This window comes from Euprymna scolopes, chromosome 7 (genome assembly GCF_053919585.1).
Source record: "Euprymna scolopes isolate OS-2025 chromosome 7, ASM5391958v1, whole genome shotgun sequence".
Classification (NCBI taxonomy): domain Eukaryota; kingdom Metazoa; phylum Mollusca; class Cephalopoda; order Sepiida; family Sepiolidae; genus Euprymna; species Euprymna scolopes.
In genome coordinates this window covers 92,734,814-92,754,458 of record NC_136488.1, presented here as the reverse complement: position 1 = coordinate 92,754,458, position 19,645 = coordinate 92,734,814, and the positions used below count along the sequence as shown (strand labels likewise).

At 29.4% G+C, this 19,645-nt stretch overlaps 1 protein-coding gene across 2 annotated transcripts in view; it reads left to right on the top strand.

Moving 5' to 3' along the window:
* LOC145279829 (tax1-binding protein 3 homolog) overlaps positions 1–6,035 on the top strand; it is an 83,267-nt gene extending 77,232 nt beyond the window's left edge. For both annotated transcript variants that reach the window (XM_080131237.1, XM_080131236.1), the window contains exon 4: positions 5,703–6,035. In XM_080131237.1, coding sequence (XP_079987363.1) covers positions 5,703–5,903 — 201 coding nt within the window. In that variant the 3' untranslated portion in view covers positions 5,904–6,035. The remainder of the gene's footprint in view (positions 1–5,702) is intronic.
* Positions 6,036–19,645: the final 13,610 nt, after the last annotated feature.

The following is a 19,645-nucleotide window of genomic DNA, read 5'->3' as shown; positions in this document are numbered from 1 at the left end:
TTATGTTTTTATTTTAATTTGCAATTAAATTATTGATAATTGAATATATGCAATATTTTAAATTATTGATAATTGAATATATGCAATTTTTACTGGAAAACATTTATCTGAATGCTAGTTAAAATCGTTGTTTCTTTCACCAGTGTAATGCTTTCATGGGAGCATATATATTTTATAAAATATACTTATCCATGGATACGCGTTTTGTTATGTATATTATACTAAATCCAGGAATGAGACATTTGCTCTTTTGTAATTCAGAAAAAGCATAAATCTGCCCTTTTTTTTTTTAAATTAAAAAAAAAAAAAAAAACAAAAAAACAGATTTACACTTAAATCTGTTTTAAATTTTTTATTTTTTATTTTATTTTTTTTAATAAATTTGATTTCTGTCTTGAATCATTCTTTCTTGCTTTATCTTTCTCTTTTCCTGTTTTTTCTTTCTTCCTCTTCCATAGTTTTATTTTATCTTGACCCCCACTTCTGAAAATGTTAATTTTGCCAAACTTTAAACGATTCATGATGGGGAGGTGAAGGAAGATAGAAAACTTTTGAAAAATTTGCTTTGTGTCTCCCTCCCTTACATACGCTTTCTCTTGCTAACGGCTGTTTTTTTTCTTGTTTCTTAGAACAAACATATTCATGTTTTAAACTTTTAGTACACACACAAAATAAAAAAAAAAACTTTAAACGTTTTTTTTTATTTTTACATAAAACTTAACAGGATTTAATGACTTTCAAACCAAAAATGAAGTTAAAACATCAGTTGAATTCAATATGAAAATGATTAATATGAAAGGCCCCTTCCTCTATCTAAAAAAAATAATAAAAAAAAATAATTTATCTACCAGGGCAAAACAATTTTTGGAGTAACTGTCTTAAGAAGCTAAAATGACCCAGGAGATGGGGTAGAGATTGTTGACGGTTATAGCTCCCTGCATGCTCTATGAACAAAATACCCCCCTCCCCTTTTTTTTAAAATTTCATTTTTACAAATGAATTATTCTGTATTTTTGCTTGATTGATTCTTCTGGACAAATATTTTTAAGTTTTTTTTTTTTTTTTTTTTTTTTTTTTGTGTGGATGTGTGTGGGTAGGGGGAGGGACTGCAAACACTGATCAGAGGCCAATAAATTGAAATAAAGATATTCTTTTTAGTACAGTTATTTCAGCTTGTATGCACATATATCAAGGCTTTGCTATGAGTGAAACGGTCTCATTTGTCAATGATTATTTCTAGAAATAATAAAACACTTTTGATGATTGTTTTTTTTTTTTCACTGAAAATCTTCCAAAGCTCATTACCAAGTAAAACATCTTTTCAACCTTTGTTTTTTAATAAAACGAGCATAGTCAAATTATTTAAACAATAAAAGCTTTAATAGAACAATATATATATATATTTTTAATGAAGGCTGTTTAGAACATCTTAATTGTGTTTATTTTTATTTTTTTTTTTTTTAAATTTGTCTAACATTGTAATAAACAAATACCATTCAAAATTGATTTAACTCAAAAATCCTATCAAGAAAAGAAAGTAGCACATTCCGTTATGTGTATAAATACAGTCAATACTTTCTTCTAACAATTTAATAAACAAAAGTATCATAAAAAATTATTTAACTTGAAAATTCTATCCTAAAAATGTAGTACATTCCAGAATCTGTGTTTATATTCTTTCATATAAGAATTTAAAAAAATATATAGCATGGTTCGTATTTTGTGTGAATACCCTCTCCAAAATTAAAGAATTAGTTAACATGTCAAAAAAACACATTTTAAGAACAGAAGACAAATAAAATTCAATTAGTTAGGAGAATTCCTATTTTAGTCTTGTAACATAATAGAATTATATTCCGGGTTTTTTTTGTTTGTAATTGTTTGGTGTTGTTATAGATGCCCTCCATCAAGTATGATTGAAAACAAAGTGACAAATTTGTAAGGTTGTCTTTAGTCATCTAAAATCAAGGAAGCAGAGAGATTTGGAAGATATTATTTTGATTTGTTTGGACTAGTGTATTGGGTTTTGGTTAGAAATGTACAAATGGAATTTCTAACCGGTCAATGTTTAAATGTTAGAACTTCTATAAGATCTAGTGTACATGTATGAGTAATGATTAAGTTTTTCTAATTGTATTTCAAAATTGAGGTAAAGGAAGACAATTCAATAGGACGATATGTAAAATCAGTTTCTTTTCATGATATTTATATGTGAAGTCGGCTATGTTAGTGCTAGTTAAGATGTTCATTTTATGATCTATTCTTAAAACTAAATGTATACAATCTAAATATGTATTGTGAACTGGTAAGCCATTAAGAATAAGGGAGGGTTGGTATGAATTTGTAAGCTGATCTATTATGTAGTTAATATTAATATGTAGAAATTCAAGTAATAAACCAGCTACATGCAGAAAAGTTAACCTGTTAATGAAAGTAAGCTGAGCTATGGAAGAGGAATGAATTGCATAAGAGTAGAAACTTTTGGTACTCTCTGAAGTCTTATGTATTTGAGAGTACATCCACTAGGAAAAAAAAAAAAGAATTATTAAACAGTAACAAAATGTATGTATTGTGGTCTAGGAACATTGTGAGCCAACTACTTGTGATCGAATTTAATAGCGGTTATAATAGTTGAATTAGAACTTTTATGGGAACAATCCCGGGCAACACCCAGTTGCCTTGCTGACTCCATTTATTTAGTTGATGATGTAACCAGGCTGAGGAAAAGTAGCTTCAGTTAGCGAATTTTGGATTGATAATACTATTTTAATAATAATATTTTGTGAAGAAAATTGATTTTGAGAGAATAGTATGAAAAGTTGTTTTGGCTAAACTTGGAAGTAGAATCTGATCTTGAGGTCAACTTTCAAGGCGTGAGAACAAACTTACTTTGATATGTGGGGTCAATCAGAAGAGACGGGAATATGTCGTAATGACCCCTGATTGGCTAGTTTTGACCGGGGAAGTTTCATTCCTCACCCATCTCCTAAATATATAAGCTTGTGCACAAGCAATTTTTAGCCAGTTGAGCAGTAGAATCGAGGAGAATTGACTAGGGTTGAACTGACAGTGAGCTGAACACAAAACGCCCCTGACCGCTGGGAATTACTTTGACTTTGAAATATTGCTATCAATTTCTCTCACTCGTAAGCTGAATAATATTTTCATCACATATCGTATTTTGTGCCAAAAAAAAAGATTTGTGTGGCGAAAATTCTCATTGCTGATAATCTTGCTTAACATTACTGCGATAAAGACTTGCGCTCCATCCCCACATCTGCAGACTGCTAATGACAATATAAGAAGAAAAAGTCAAATTCACGTAATTGTGGCTGTAAATTTCCCACCTGTCCAAATTTACGAATATTGAATTCGGAATTATCGGTGACTGTTTCTCAAGGTGAAAGCACCTGGAGAAACAGTCTGTCACAGATGATGCAACACTTGTTGCTCTGAAGTGATTTAAACTACTTATACCTTTATCTTTGTACAGTGGTATTATATTAGAACTTTGTAGTCATAGTTTCTGTTAATGTCATTTTTATAAGAAAGAAAACCAATGCCTGGAGTTTTTACTTATTGCTTCTGCAAAGGAGTTTGCATTGCTACCAAACCAGGTGATTGAGTTATTTTTCAGGAACCATTTATCAGGAGAGGAGTGCCTACCTCGATGTCGGGAGAGGGCTGTGGCTTGCAAATCAACAAAAACAATCATAACGTGGTGTGTGGTTGCACCTATCTCCCTGAATTGGCGGACTCTTGTTGAAACAGAATAACCAAAATCTCTCATCAAACTCTGTCCCTGTTTGGACGATCAAGGCCAAACTGACGTGTTGTGAAAGTTGTTCTGTTCTGGGTGACTAGAATAATCGTTGAACTTTTTGGGCGTTCTCTGATTGGAAAGGCCTAAAACAAACTCCTATACTGGGGTTAACCTCGGTTAATAGCGGCAGACCGTATATGGTCTTTTTGTCATAACCAGCTTTTTAGATTATAACATGCTTTAGTAGTAACTGTAAGTGATGAGCATAAAAGTTGTGCATAGGAAGTATTTACTTGTTATGCTATAATGTCGAAAGTTGTAAGGGAAAAATTGTTTCCATTTCATCTATAATCATTAAGTAAAATACATAAGCAATAAATATGTTTATAGTTATATGGAGATATTTGTATACATATATTCATCCATGTCCCTAGAATGTGATGAAATTAGAATGTAAGAGACAACTTCCTAAAAAAATTCCCAGGTGGAATAACTTGTGCAGAAATGTAATTGTAAAAAAAAAAAAAAAAAAAAAAATACAAAAACTCGTGTGTGTGTTAGTTTGACATTATTAAATGACTTTCCCTGCATAAATTTATTTTCATGTATATTGTGCTGCATTTTGAAGAACATAACCCACCCTCTACCAAATAAGTGAGAACTGTTTTGAGGTCACTATGTGTGACAGATTTACCTGATGATAGGTGTTACTTAGTTTTCTTCCTTGGATTTGTTTCCTATACCAAGGCTTGAGAGCTTGATCTATCCAACTATTTTACTGGAGGCATATGAATGATTACTTTTCCTAAGAATATTATTGATAGTGATGCAATAGCCCTAATGGAACCCTAACCTTGTGAAACCCACTGCACTGTGGCCATTTCACATAGATATAATTGACAAAGTGTCTGAAAGTTTTGTTACCTATACACAAAAAATATTTGACAATACAAGAACAAGTAATACAGCAATACCAAACATATCCTGGATTCAGTTTACTCACTTTAAGAACAGTAAACTAAAATAAGAACAGCAACAAATAATACTGTAAAAGAAAAGACCAAATAATGGAGTCAGTTTATTCACTTTCATTAACACTGTACCACATTGAGAATGCCTATAACAACACCATCATTTTTATGCCACAAAATAATACAGCGCCATGATCTGTCATATTCTATGAAGCTTTGCTTTAGTGATTGTTCCTTTTTAATTTTACTTTTTTGGTAAAAGTATTGAGATGTTTGGATCATTCTTTGTGTATGAATTTATGGTATTACTCCTTTATATCCACTCCTTAAGCACTCTTGGTACTCTACTAGTTTCTATCTTTATCTAACTTCTACTGCTTTATAATTAGTAGGAAGGAAAATATTGTAAATTTCATCTAAAAATATGCTACTTAGTATTTGCATAAGAGAGCAAGTAATTATGATTGTATTTTACATATTATTGGCAAAAAAAAAGGGTTTTAAACAAAAATAATTGGCTTCGAATTAATGCTGAAGGCAATTTTTTTTTTTTTTTTTTTTCAAATTATCAAAAAAAAAAAAAGAAAAGCACTTAGTTAAAAACAAATTTTTATGTTATTTTTTGCGATTTTAATTTCTGTAATTATCTAGTTAAAAAGAAAAAATATTTTAGTCTTACATGAGATTCAAACTGATATGGCAAGTGTAAAATAAACTTTCATTTGACTTTCAGTTTTTTGGGCGATTTGATATAACAGTAATGTGTACTCTGCCTATTCCTTTTTTGTTAATCACATTTCTATTTGCATATGAGCAAACTATTAAAACATAATTTTTAAATAGTACATAGATTATCACATTTAGCTTTTATAATTGTGTGTTTTATTGTTTGTTAATTTTTTTTATATGAAAATATATATTTCTATAAATATTAGTTTGTGTATAACTTAATTTTGTGCTTATTTCAGGTCAATGGTCATGACATGACTGTAGCAACTCATAAAAAAGCTGTGGAGTATATCCAGCGGAAACCTGTTTTGAATATGCTTGTTTATAGGAAAGGGGTGCCGCCATTGCAGAAGTCTCCCAACCAGCAACAGACTCAGTTCCAGGCCTACAACCAGCAGGAGTACTCTCCCCAAGCACAGTACCAACAACGGCAATACTGACTGACACCACCCACCACCACTAGCATCAGCCCAGGCAGTACTACACCACCATCACCATCTCATCAACCGCTCAATAGTAATTCAAACCATTTTAAGCAGAGTGAAGAAAACAACCCTGAAAAGAAGAATAACTTTTTCTCTCTTCCCCAGGACTTTTTTTACCTGATGGGATCAGGAAAGTAAAACTCATAAATATATCTTCCAAGTAATATATATATATATATATATATATATATATATATAATGGCTTATAACTATCCAACATTTTTTTATTTAATGAAACGTCTTTGAAACTTTCTATTTCAGATACAGAGTTATTGAGCAGACAGGATTATCAGTTGACGAATTTCTATCTGTAGGCTGTGTACCGCAGTGACATTATTTATTCTAATTGAACCCTTATAATTGAAATTGTTAAAGTGTTCTAGCTATTAAAAGGGTTTCTTTGTGGCGCAGATTTGAATCCTGGCTATGGCTCTGCAATTTTCTGATATTGATTCAGTTTTTTTTCTTCAGTGCACATTTGTATACATCTTCAAATATAAGTATGTGTATGTACATATGTATGTACTAAAAATTAATGAATAAAACAACAAATCAGTTATATCATACTATGGTTCAATGTCTGTCTCAGAGCAAACAAAAACTTCTTGGCAAATTTAAATGTGTTCAAGTATTTTTTGCTTTCTCCTAAAATCACAAGTTTTTCTTTGCTGTGAAACAGATTAAATCATAGTATGATATAACTTTAATCTATGATTTTATTTAGAGCTATATTGCAAATTTTTAAATAACTGTTTTTGAACTTCATTTGACTTTGATTCTAATGGAAATCAAATTCCAATCTGAACTATATAAAATATTTTTATTTTTATATAATCACATGTGTATAGGTATATGAATGTAATTTTTTATGTAATTACATATACAAATATGTAATTATACATAAGTATATGAATTATATCTGTAATTGCACAACTTAATTCAAAATCGCTTTGGGAATGTTACATTTGTGAATTAATCCAAAGCTGCAAATAAAATTAAACTTAATATCAGTTCCCTAAGATAGAGCTATTATTTAATAAAGTCTACTTAAAGTTAAATCCATTTTCAGAAATAAAGAATTGTCAGAAACACGTCTGTCTTGGACAATTTTTGATTTCTGAAACTGCATTTAATTTGATTTAAATTGACATTATTAAAAATTATATATATACACGCATCAAAAAAAGAATATATATATATATATATCTACACACACACACACACACACATATACGCACTAAGATTTCCGATTAAAAACAATGTTTTTACTTTCTAAAACGTTTCATATAAAATATATATAACCGCAAACTATTTTGAAAGGATATGTTATAAATGTGCCTAACCCAGCTGGCTTGGTGATGATTGTCTAATCAGAGTATGAAAAGGAAATGAAAGTCGACCTTTTTGCTTAAAGTCACTTGATTTTTTTGCATTGAAAATGGCTCCAAATATACATCCATGTTACAATACTAAAATCTATTTTCAATTGAGCATCATGATAAAAACACTTTATCTAATTTTGTTAAAGTAATATTGATAACTAATTTTCAGTCTAACCATGATAAATAATTTAATATATATTTAGGTACTTGTTTCATTTAATTAAGACATTAAAAAATGAAAATATTGAAAAAAATTTATTTTGTATGTACCCGTTATGGAATTAAGTTCTGATAAAAAAATTTCACTTAATTTGATCAAGTATTTTTTTTTTTTTTTTTTTTTTTTTTTACAGAGGAAAATCAAATTTTATTGAGATGGATTGTTTCACAGCCGAGAAGAGAGATGCCTTTAAACGAAAACGTGATTAACAAAGGACAAAATAAAAAAGGGATTAAACAAAGACAGAAACTCCGTAAAATAAGTGAAAAAAAGCCTAAAATATTTATCTAGGTATTTGTTCTGCCCATGTTTCAAAATAATCTCATCAAATTTTGACAAACTTTAAGCGGTGATTGGAGTTATCTCTCTTGACGCCCCTTCCTCTCGTCAGCAAAATAGGCATGGCTGGGATACGATCGATCTCATTAAAATTTTATTTTCCTCTGTAAAAAAACAAAACAAAACTATTTGATCAAATTAAGTGAAATTTATTTTTTTACAAGAACGTTATTCCATAAAGAATGCATACAATATATTTTTTTCCATATTTTCATTTTTTAATGATTAAACTAAACAAATGCCTATATTTATTTTATTTACCTCCTCTCTGGGAGGTTAGATACAAAGTCAGACGTGGGTGTGATGAAAGTTTTATTGTGAAACGAACTGGATTCGAACTTGGCACACAGTGGTTCATGTCGTTAGCTATTGTCACCTCCAATTTAATATATATTAACATATAAATATCTCTCCGAGGGAGATAGTTCTAGTTTCATAAAACTAGAGTTATCTCCCTTGGACAGTTAGTGTCAGATTTTTGTATATTTTCCACTACAGTGACATGTTTTCTCTTCAAAGTAAACAATAATTATTTTTATTCTTTACCTTGACTTAATTTTTCTCACTGGTAGTAAAAAAGATTCAGATTAATAGAAGTATGTTATTCAGTCAGATAAACAGAAAATACTAAACTGGGGGGGGGGATGCTAAAAATGCTGGAATATATGTTTCTTATGTTATTTCTACGCACTTTTAGTTTGGAATTTAAAAAGAAATTATTTCAAGTCCTTCGAACATGAATAAGAATATTGAATCAAAGGTGCTAATTCCAAATCTGCAGTTATTTTGGTTCTTAAATGAACCAATTAAGTGTGATTAGCACATGCATACAGACAACTTTTTTTTTTTATATATATAAATTAGTTACAATGGATATTGTTTTGGAACTGAATAACCCCACAAGGGTTGATAAGCTGTAAAACAAATGACTACAAAATGAGGTCCGTTGAAAACTTTTTTTTTTTCTTTTTTGAAACTGATTTCTGATATGGGTATATCATCATCAGACAGTTTGGGGAAATAAAATCTTTGGCACAAAAGAAAACTTGGAATCTCCTTCATTCATATCATTGATGGTGGCTGCAGTATATTTTTTTTTAATGAATGTATAATATTTATATATGATATCATATCCGTTATATACACCATGATTTATATATGATTTGTATATATATATAGATCATGATTTCTAGATATGATTTATATTTAATATTTGTATGATATATGTACACGCACACACATACATAATGTTATATGTACATATACATACATAATATTATTTCTTATATATACAATATTATGATTTGTATGATATATAACGTGGACAGATGTATGGTAAAAGTGTATCTAAAATCTTGATTACAAAATTCAAAGTATTAGTGGTGGTGGGTCTATTCTGTAAATACGGAGCAGGGAGTCAGTTGCGTTGGTTTTGAAAACTAGTCCTTTGGATAAATACGGGCAATGTCTATAATTTTTTTTTTTTCTATACCCACACGTGTTCTCTACTTGTAGCAAAATTATAACACATCACTTATTTGCATATGTGAAAGCAACCTATTATCATTGTTAGTAAAAATGGGATCCTTTATCCAATAATGATTGAGAGATTTTGTTTTCGTCCATTTTTTTCATCTTTTTTTTTCATCTTTTTTTCATCTTTTTTTTATTTTTTCATTCATTTTTTCATTTGTTTCATTTTTTTTATTCATTTAAAAACAACTCTTCATTTTGTTTTGCATTTTATTATTATGGTGAAATGAGAAAAGAAAACGAAAAGATTGATATATGGAATGAAAGTAGATGAACTATTTTAACTGCTGAATTTCCCCTGTCCCTGTATTATGAAGAAGGCTGTTCTTTGTACAGAAGGTGCTTTCTGTGTTTATCTTTTTTTTTTTTTTATGTATTATGAAAAAAGTTGTTGGTCTTTGTACAGAAGGTGCTTTCTGTGTTTTTATGTTTTTTTTTTTTTTTTTTTTTTTTTTTTTTGTTTTGCATGATTGCATTTTATCAATCCCATAATGCCCTTGATAAAAAAGTAAAATATGACCAATTCAGAAGCTTTCAGATAAGATTTTGAAAAGAATGGACTCAAAACATAAAAAAGTAGAAAAAAGTTTCAACAATTTTATTTTATTGATATTAAAATTGGATTGTGTATATATTTTCTCTTTCTGTATAGCATTTTTATCGCGATAACGGAGTATACATGGTACGGATGATGTTTGTTCACAAGATTATTGTCTAGGAAAAAATGATAGTAATTTCATGTTTCTGAGTTTTTAAAATGAGGATTGATAATTTGTACTCACAACGATTTGACTGATATAAGTTCCAACTTCAAGTGCATCTTATTGAACTCTGAAATCTTTCTGTCAAATTCTGAAATCTGTTCTTCTGTAGCTTAGATAAACTGTTACATTTGAAATTCTGTATAAATTTTCGAGTTTGACAGAAAGAGTCCAGAGCTCGACTAGATGTAATAATTGAAGAATGTCAGAGGTTACATTAATTGAAATGTGAGAATAACATTCAGAATAAAAAAAAATTACACAGTAATTTTATTTTGTGAGCTTTATTCATCAAACTTGGGTCATGTTTGTCTTCATGACTTACTGTCAATTTCGTTTGATGAACCAGTCTTCATCTCAGAACCTATCATAGGCCTTTGTTACTGTATCTTAATTTAGACCTCCAAAGGCACTGATAATTTTGGCCTTTAGCACTTCCTTTGTGTTACAGCTAGATCTTTTAGTGTCTCATTCTACCATGCCCGACACAAAGAGGTCAAGGAAATTGTAGTCAGTTTGTCAATGAATTCCTATGACAGACAGACTTGCGTTTTCTGGCTAGTATGGCAGGACGCTCAGTCTTACCATTACATGTATGGTCTACCTGCAGCTATCTGAACAATCCAGAGTTTATGTCAGAACGCAGATGTAGCCATCAATATTAAACCTGAGGCTCTTACTGAGTTTATTGTTGATTATCTTCTGAACTTCACCAATGAACTCTGGTGTTCTGATCATTGATCATGCATTTTTCTTTCCAATGTTACCTCGTAGTCAGATCCTGAACTTTCAATTTCTTTTTGACACTTTTTATTATCCTCCTGTTAATGTTGAAGTCTGAAATCTGTTTATTTGTCCTTCCAGCACATTCCAAGGAGAATTCTGTCTATTCCACAAATATGTAGGTACAAAATTGCCCATAATCAATTATTTTGCAAAATAAATAAAAAATTACAGATTAGAAGCAGTCACTGTTTTCATGAAGACAAAACCGACACCAAAAGTAAAAAAATATCAATAAAATTATTAATTTAAAATTCTCTATTCATTTAATGTCCCTTGTCCAGGAGTTAGATTTGTTGATATTCACAAGTGAATTAACTGTCTTCAAATTCCATTTTGTATGGTTTTGTCTGATTAATTGCTTACAACTTTATTTGCTAAAGTTCCTATAATTCAAGACATTCATGCTTCTGTAGTGGTTTATCCTAAAGAATGAGTGCTCCATGTGACTTTAAATTTGCAAACACATATCATCTGCACCCTGCAAATACTGATTGTCATATTTATGACGTGAAAATCTTATTTCCTAACTTGTGATACGATTTTTTTTTTTGTGATTTCATAGAATAAACTGTCTCTTTCCACATGTTGCAAAACTGTGTGGAATATTTCTAGATGTTTTGTGTGAAAAAGTTTCCATCCTTTTATATTATTCTCAGTTTTATACAAACAACGTTTTCATTATATTGGATTGTCAATTAAGTTTCAACAGTTATTAATTAATCAATAATGTATTCTCATTTGTACTTTGCAACTTGTCCCTAATGTTCACCAAGATTTTTAATACCTCATTGATAGAAATCAAAAAACGAAGAAAATGTGTTGAAGATGTTAATTTTTTTTTTAATTTGACATTCCATTTTATTGATAGAAAAATAAAGAAATTAACCTAAATTAATTTGACAAAAAACATAGATTACAAAATGATTCCAACATAAATAATGATTAAAAAGAAAATGTAAACATGTAATAGATTACAAAATAAAAATTAAAAACAAAAAACTTGGAATTCATTATTGAGATGAATATTATTTATTAATTTATTGCGGACTATTATCCTCATCTTTTTTTAGTTGTTCCTATCTCGTTGCAGTTACCACCTGACGAAGGCCAGAGGAATAGTTGGGCGAAACGTAAAACAACTAAAAATTAAATTAGGAGGATTATAGTCCACAATAAATAAATTAATGAAAAAAAACTCTAAGCTTTGTTGCTGACCCAATAGATAGCATTTTTTTTTTTTAAATTATCTATGAAACAATTTCTAAAAATACAATTATTTCATTCTGATAGTTTTTTTTTATTGTTAATGTTTTTATTCTTTACCTTATCTGGACTACTTGAATCAGAATACATTAAAAAGAAAAGTTATGAATCTAAGACAGTATTTATGGGGACAATAACTGAATTTAATATGAAAAAAAAAATGGTGTACACGTTTTTATATATTTTTTTATTTTTTGTTACTTTAATTATTTTGTGATTTTGTATTTGTTGTGACTTGATTTTCTATCTATTGGTTTTTGGGACTTTTACAATATACAAGATTTTATTTCATAATAAAAATTTGGAGACTTATACACATTTTAAATTTCCTTTTGTTAGCAACTCCATTATTGAAACCATGTGCCGACTTGCTAAAATTGATTTTAAAACATTTTTTAGTGACGCTATTACCATGTATACATGTGTAATGAACAACTTTTTAGCAATTTCTTACTTTGAAAGCACAAGTTTGTTCATGAGAAATGTTAAAGCTTAGCTTATTATTAGGCTCAATCTTCATGTAACCTCAATCCAAAATCTCCTGCATTGTCCTAACAAAAGACAATTAAGATAGTTTTTACTTTACATAATTATTATATCATCAGTGCTATTTTGTGCATCAATAGTGAAGTCTTCTTTTTCATTTAACATATCTTTCTAACATCCAATATGAGTTGTATGTTAGCCATTGCATTAATCAACTAAATCTCTACATGAAATTTTATCCACAGTATTCAAGTGAACATGATAGGCTTAATCAAATTCTAGATTACATTGTTGACTTACAATATTTTATTGATCTTATTTCTATTTCAAATCATTTTGAAAGTATGTGTTTAAATGTTTTCTATTTATGTTGAAGAAATATTTTTGTAGCTAAGCATATCCATCAAATTAAGATCTTTTATGACATGTGATATATGATACAAAATCACCTTTTTGTGGCTAGAAATTAGTGATCATTCATAAAACAAAATCGTTCATGGAGAAAAATATAACAAATATTGATGTTAGATATCTTTTTATTTTATTTTTATTTTATTTTTCTTTCAATTTTTTTTCTTTCATTTTGTTTTCATTTTATTTGAGGTTTATTTTAAAAACCAGAAAGTACGTTTCTGATGATGTTTAAACGATGAGTAAACATTTCAAACGAAATTGTGGTGTAAATAAAGATTATATTTTGAATAAAGTGTGAAAGTGAAATGTAATTTGAAACTTTTTACCATTTTAATTTGAAAACTTAAAAGAAAAAAAAAAGAAAAAATGGCATTTTTTTTTTTGTTTGTTATCATAAAAGATTTCTCTTGAATTTTTTGAATTCTCTATTAATTCTTGGTACTCATGCAGGGAGTGATCCAGACATAACTCAGTGCACGCCCGGCTTTCCCCGGAACACTACGTCAACAGCCGGAGTAAGCCAAGCGTCGCTGCTGAAAGCATAACAAGAAAAGAGAAACCTACCTTAATTTTTAAGTTTTATTAACTGTAAAGGAAACTGTTTTAACAATGTTTGTTTTTTTGTTTTTTTTTAAATGTAACAGATTTTTTTTTATACAAGAAAAGGCTCAAAAGTAAGTAAATTAAATACTTTCAAGGAATTTCGTGTTCGTAAAGTTTTTGTTTATGTATTTTTTTTATTTATTTTTTTTTTTCAATAAAACAGATTTTTTTTTTATATTTGTTTTTTGAAGAAAAATCCTTGAAACTAGGAAAATAAAGAAAACTGGGTGGGATTGTTTATTTTATTTATTTATTTATTTTTTGTACGAAACAAATTTTTTTTGCCTATTTTTGGTTTTTATTTTGTTTTGTTTTTTGGTGGGGAGGGGAATTTTTTCTGAAGGAAAAACCTGGAAACTGGAAAAAGAAAGAAAACTGGGTGGAATAATTTTTCTTTTTTTGTTTTTTTTTTTTTAATTTTTTTTGGGGGTGGGGGTTGAAGGAAAAACCTGGAAAAAGAAAACTGGGTGGAATATTTTTTTTATTTTTATTTTTTTTTAAAACAGATGTTGTTTCCTCAGACTGTTGGAGAGCATCACACAGCGCCAAAGTGGATGCAGAGGTGATAGCGGAGGTGTAAGGAAGCTCGTCATCAACCGGGTAGCTTTCAGTGATGTGAGCTAATATGGAGACAAACGGAGCTTTACCAAATGTTTACCTCCACATAAACTCTAGGAGATATGTGTCCAAAAGCTCCCGGTTGGTCCCACATTCTACTTTGTTGCATTGTTTAGCTTCCTTCCACATTCACTCCACATGATTTGTCGTAGCCTTTGTTTCGGGATCTACGAAGTGAAGGCTGTGGTTCACCGTCAAATGGCGATGCCCCTCTCCTCTCACTTTGTTGTATGCCTTCCAACAGTCTCATACGACCGTGGTCCCCGGCAGGATATATTGTTTGATTAATGGAAGGAGTGTTTCGGCATTCTGGTTTGGTACACTCACCAAGAAACCCTCCTTTTCGGCAGGGTCATATCCACTGAAGACCCAGACCGGTGTGAGTAACCTGCCGACGTTATGCTTTCTACGGTTAAACAAAGCCTCGTCTACCTCCACCGTATGGCTTGGGCCCCCTATCTGCCAGGGAATTCCTTAGAAAATATTCCCCGCAAATGTTTAAGAGTCGGTGATGGTGTGCGTCGAATGAATTCCACATTCGCGTTGGAGTTCTTTTTGCGTTGCTCTCTCGAACGCCCACAAATAGATCAGTTTTAGTATTATGGCAATTGCCAGCCTAGATTTTGTGAAAAAAGTTCCTGTTCGGATAGAGGTGAATGTTCGGCATTTGCCAGCCTGGCATTTCAGGTATAGCCATCGCTTATTTTGCTTCTTGCAATAAGAGCGCAGTTTATATCCACAAGAGGGACACGTGTTCGTTCGTGCTAGCAATCTCCTATCCTGACAAAATTCCAGGACTCCTGCTGCTGTTTTTAACTGCTCAGATAATTCTGTAAAATTCATATTTTCCTTACGGAAAAGTACGTAAATGATGTTTTTTATCGTTTTCTAACCTGACTTGTTTTCTTTTCTTCCTTTTCATGATTGTCATCTGCTGCTTTGAATTTTTAACTTGCGCGAATGCGCATTGCGTTGAAAACCATCGCACTACATTGTCGTTGGCTCAGCTTTATGTTACGTCAAAAAGCTTAATCTCCTTGATGACACTCGGCTTACTCCGGCTGTTGACGCCATGTTCCGGGGAAAGCCGAGCATGTGCTGAGTTACGTCCGGTTCACTCTCTGCATGAGTACCTAATTTTTTCTTGAAAAAAAGCGGTAAATATTTTAATTTGTATTTGCAACCAGAAATAGAACAAAATATTTAATGATTTATGAAATACTAAATAAACTTAAGTGTATTTTAGTACAAAATTTACTTTCTTTCATTTTTCTTTCTCCCTTCTTTTCACTTTGTTATTTCATTTGTTATTCTAAAAGTCAAAAATGTTACTTTACAAAATTAAAGATTAAGTAAAAAAGAATGTATTTTTGTTCATAACATGAAATAAATTTGGGAAGTAGTTTTGTTCTTGATTGCATTCAAAATGAAATTCCTAAAATAATCAGCTTGATGAAAAGTAACATTTTACTGTATAAATTAATGTTGTTACTTTGCCTTCTCCATTTTATTTGTAATAATCTTATTGCTCTTCATTTCATACAAGATCAGAAAGCATTGTTTTTAAACATTTTTCAAGGATTATTTCAAATAGTTTTGCCTATTGGATAACAAATGGGAATCTTTTGTCACAAGATTCCACAAAAACTGCAGATGGACCTTTTGAGCTCTTTATTTTCTCTTTTCTCTTTACCTCACAAGAGCAATGTACATAATCATAAGTGTACACCTTCCATCTAAAGATGACAAAAATTGATGCTTTGTTATTGTTTGCACTAATGTTCATATAAGAAAAACCACTCAAGTTAAAAAGAAGAAAAAATATCAGTGTAGAAAAAAAAATTGTCAAGAATTCCCTTTGTATTAAAAAATAAGAATAAAGAAAAATCTGTATGATGTACATATCTGTGATGAAACAAAAATATCATCTTCCAAAAATTATGTAAATTGACCAAATAATTTTATTTTTTAATAAAATCAAATTTTATGAGTATCATACAAGTAATTGTTTTGCCTGCCATTAAAAAAAAAAAAAAAAAAAATCTCAAAACAAGAGATAACTCAACAATAATTTATATTTATTAAATTTATATTGTAATGACTACAGAAAATTATTTTCTTTTATAAAAATAAAACTACTTGATCAATTTATATGATTTTTGGAATATGTTTTTGTTTCATCTCTGGTACATAATACATCATACAGATTTGTCTTTATCTTTATTTTTTTAATAAAGTGGGAATTCTGGACAAGAACCAAAAATGAAAATCTCATTGAAATAGTGAAGAATTTATTTCCAAATCCAATTTTGTTTGCGGGGATTGTCAAACTTGCTATTTACTTTCTGCTTTCCTGTAAACACTTGAAATGGTTTCATACCGCAGTTTTTTTTTATTTGCGAAATTTTCTGTGACTAATTGGATTTTTATTTCTATGTACATATACAAATAAATACACATTGGTCTTCATTATTGAAGTGAAGAATACGTCTGCCACAATGAAACCTGGAGAAAAATTGAAACATGATTTTCGTGGCATTCCTCAATTTTTCAAAGCATCACAAATGTCATTGATTGATTGTGACCCTCTATCTTTGGTACAGTGGGAGAAATACTACCTAGGGAAGCAGCTTATAGGAGCTGAAGCTGATTATAATAAACATGCTGGAGTGCTATTCATTTTCTAATGGTTTAATACTAGCATAGATGACTATATTTATAGTTATCTAAAGACAAGAAAGTTTTTATCAAGGGAGATAACTCAAACAAGGAAAGTAACTTATGATGTTATCCTCCAACATTGATATAAGCTTTTTTTTTTTTTTTTTTTTTTTTTTTTTTTGAGGACAAATAAGTAATGAAGATTATAAAGGACATTCTTTTTACTTGAACCTGAACATTCATATCTGGCATTGTTGGAATATAAAACTGTTTTAAGCAAGTATTCTGCAATGAGCATATTTACCTCCTCTCTACAAGGTGAGACACAAGATTAGGTGTGGTTTTGAAAAGCCAGCACACTCTGGTCTTCTAAAAAATTGCTTAAGCAGCCCCATCGGCATTCCCAGTAGAGGCGTTTCAGGTGATAAACAATAAACTATTTTCAGATTTGCATGTTTTGGATTATCTTCATTGTTATTATGCCTCACCTGTTCTTCTTGATCTTCAGTTCAAAATTCCGAGATGTTTACTCAAACGTTATGAGCAGAAGCATCACGAATTAGCAGAACTGTTTGAAACCTATAAGTAATTCTTTTAAGCAGTTAAACAAATTTAAAACTTGAAACTGCTAATGTTTTGTATTTTAAACAAATAATCTTTGTCTTCACCTAAAGTTAGGCATGTTTATATATTTCTATGTACATGATTCACTACTAAACTAATTAACTGATCATCATGACATTCAAAATACAACTGTTATGCATAAAGGGTCCAAACGTGGGCCATATTTAGTTTTATGCAAAGGGTATAGAAGCATTTGGTGAAAATTTGAGTACCTTTTGATTGTTATAAAATTTTAACAATAGATCCAAATTTCATTTTATCTTTATTTTATTTATTTAATATTTTAAGTTTTTTTAGGTGGCATAATATAGGCACAACCTTTGATTTGAAAATTCAAATATTTCAGATTTGCATTGAATGTGATCTATAGTAATTGAATACCAATTAAGAAATATTCTTTGAATTTTAATTTATTCTTAAGATTTCTTAACTTTTAGATATTTTTTAGAATGAAAATCGTGTAATGGATTTTGATGAAAATTAAAACAAGGATTTTAAATATAGGGATTAGTATCATATCTTTATTTTAATCTTAAGAGACATCAAAGTGGTGTAAAACTTCTGTTCAGGAGAGGGGGGGTATTTTCTGGTTAAATTTTTGCTATATCCGAAAAATCACATTTTTTTTGCCAAGGTCATGTCTATGAAACCATTTGACCTATGGATGTAAAACATATTAGAATTTTTCTCATGGTTGTCTATAAATACCAAATTGGAAACAAAAAATCTGTCATGGTTTGAACTTTGTTCAATAATAATATTAATCTCTTTGCTGATTTTATGTTTGTGTGTTTTTTATAATTTTTATTTTTTTATTGTATTTTTCTTATGTTAAGAGAAGAGTTAAAGCAGTGTTTATACGATTTTTTTTTTTTTTTTTTTAATAAGTCGTTGGAGATGGTTGTCTTTAATATTGTAATATATTTAAAAGCAGAAAAAAAAAGTTTACTTCAGTGGTTCCCAAGATGGGAGTTGTGGCACACTTCAACGCTACATCATGTAATTATGTATGCTGTGAAAGATTTAAATTATATGTAAAAATTGGGGGGGGGGATACATAATAAAGAAGCATTTCAATACTTTTGAAAATTGATAAGTGTATTTATCGAAAAAAAATCTTAATTTAAAATTTTTTTTAAACGTAAATTTTTCTTTTCCTTAAAATATGATGCAAGATAAAATTCAATGACAAGAATTCTACATTAAATAAGTAAAAAGGCAGTAAGTTTTGCTTTTCTCTCTCTCTCACACACACACACACATATATAGTTAGTTTCTTTTAGTTTTATGTAATAAAGTAAAAGTGGTCTACTTTTTTACTTTTGTCAGCGATAGCTTTCATCCTACAAAATCAATATTTGATTGTAACTAACCAATCAATTACGGCACTTATCAGTCTGTGTTATTAAAAATTAAAACTTTAAATTCCAACTAATTTTATTAATTATATTTAATATTTAGCCTGATATTTTCATTAATAAAACACTATGATCATTAGCCAATGAAATAGCTGTATTTATTACAAATATGAAAAATTCAAATAGTGTTGCTGCATAAGTATTAAACATTTTATTTACATTATTGTAAATTTAATTACTTGTTATAATTATATCCACAAATTTATTCTAAAGTAACAGAACTGCTTTTTCAAACCTATTATTTTAATTATATCAAAACTTTTGTGGCATGTGTTACTTGAGCCTTCTTGTATGCTTACCCTTATATTTAGATTTAAGTCACATTTCCCAACGTATTTATATTTAATTAAATATAACTTCTATGTGAGTAGCTAAAAGTAATGAAATTAATTTTTTTAGTTGTCTGGAATTCAGCCTAATTAAAAAATACAGAAAAATCTTTATGAAGTGTGTATCCATCACGAAATGAAAATTTCATATTCCAAAAATTATGTAAATTGATGAAGTAATTTTTTTTTTATATAGAAAATCATTTTTTACGATTTCTAGTGATTAATAGTAAATTCTAGTCATTACAAGGTTGATCTTG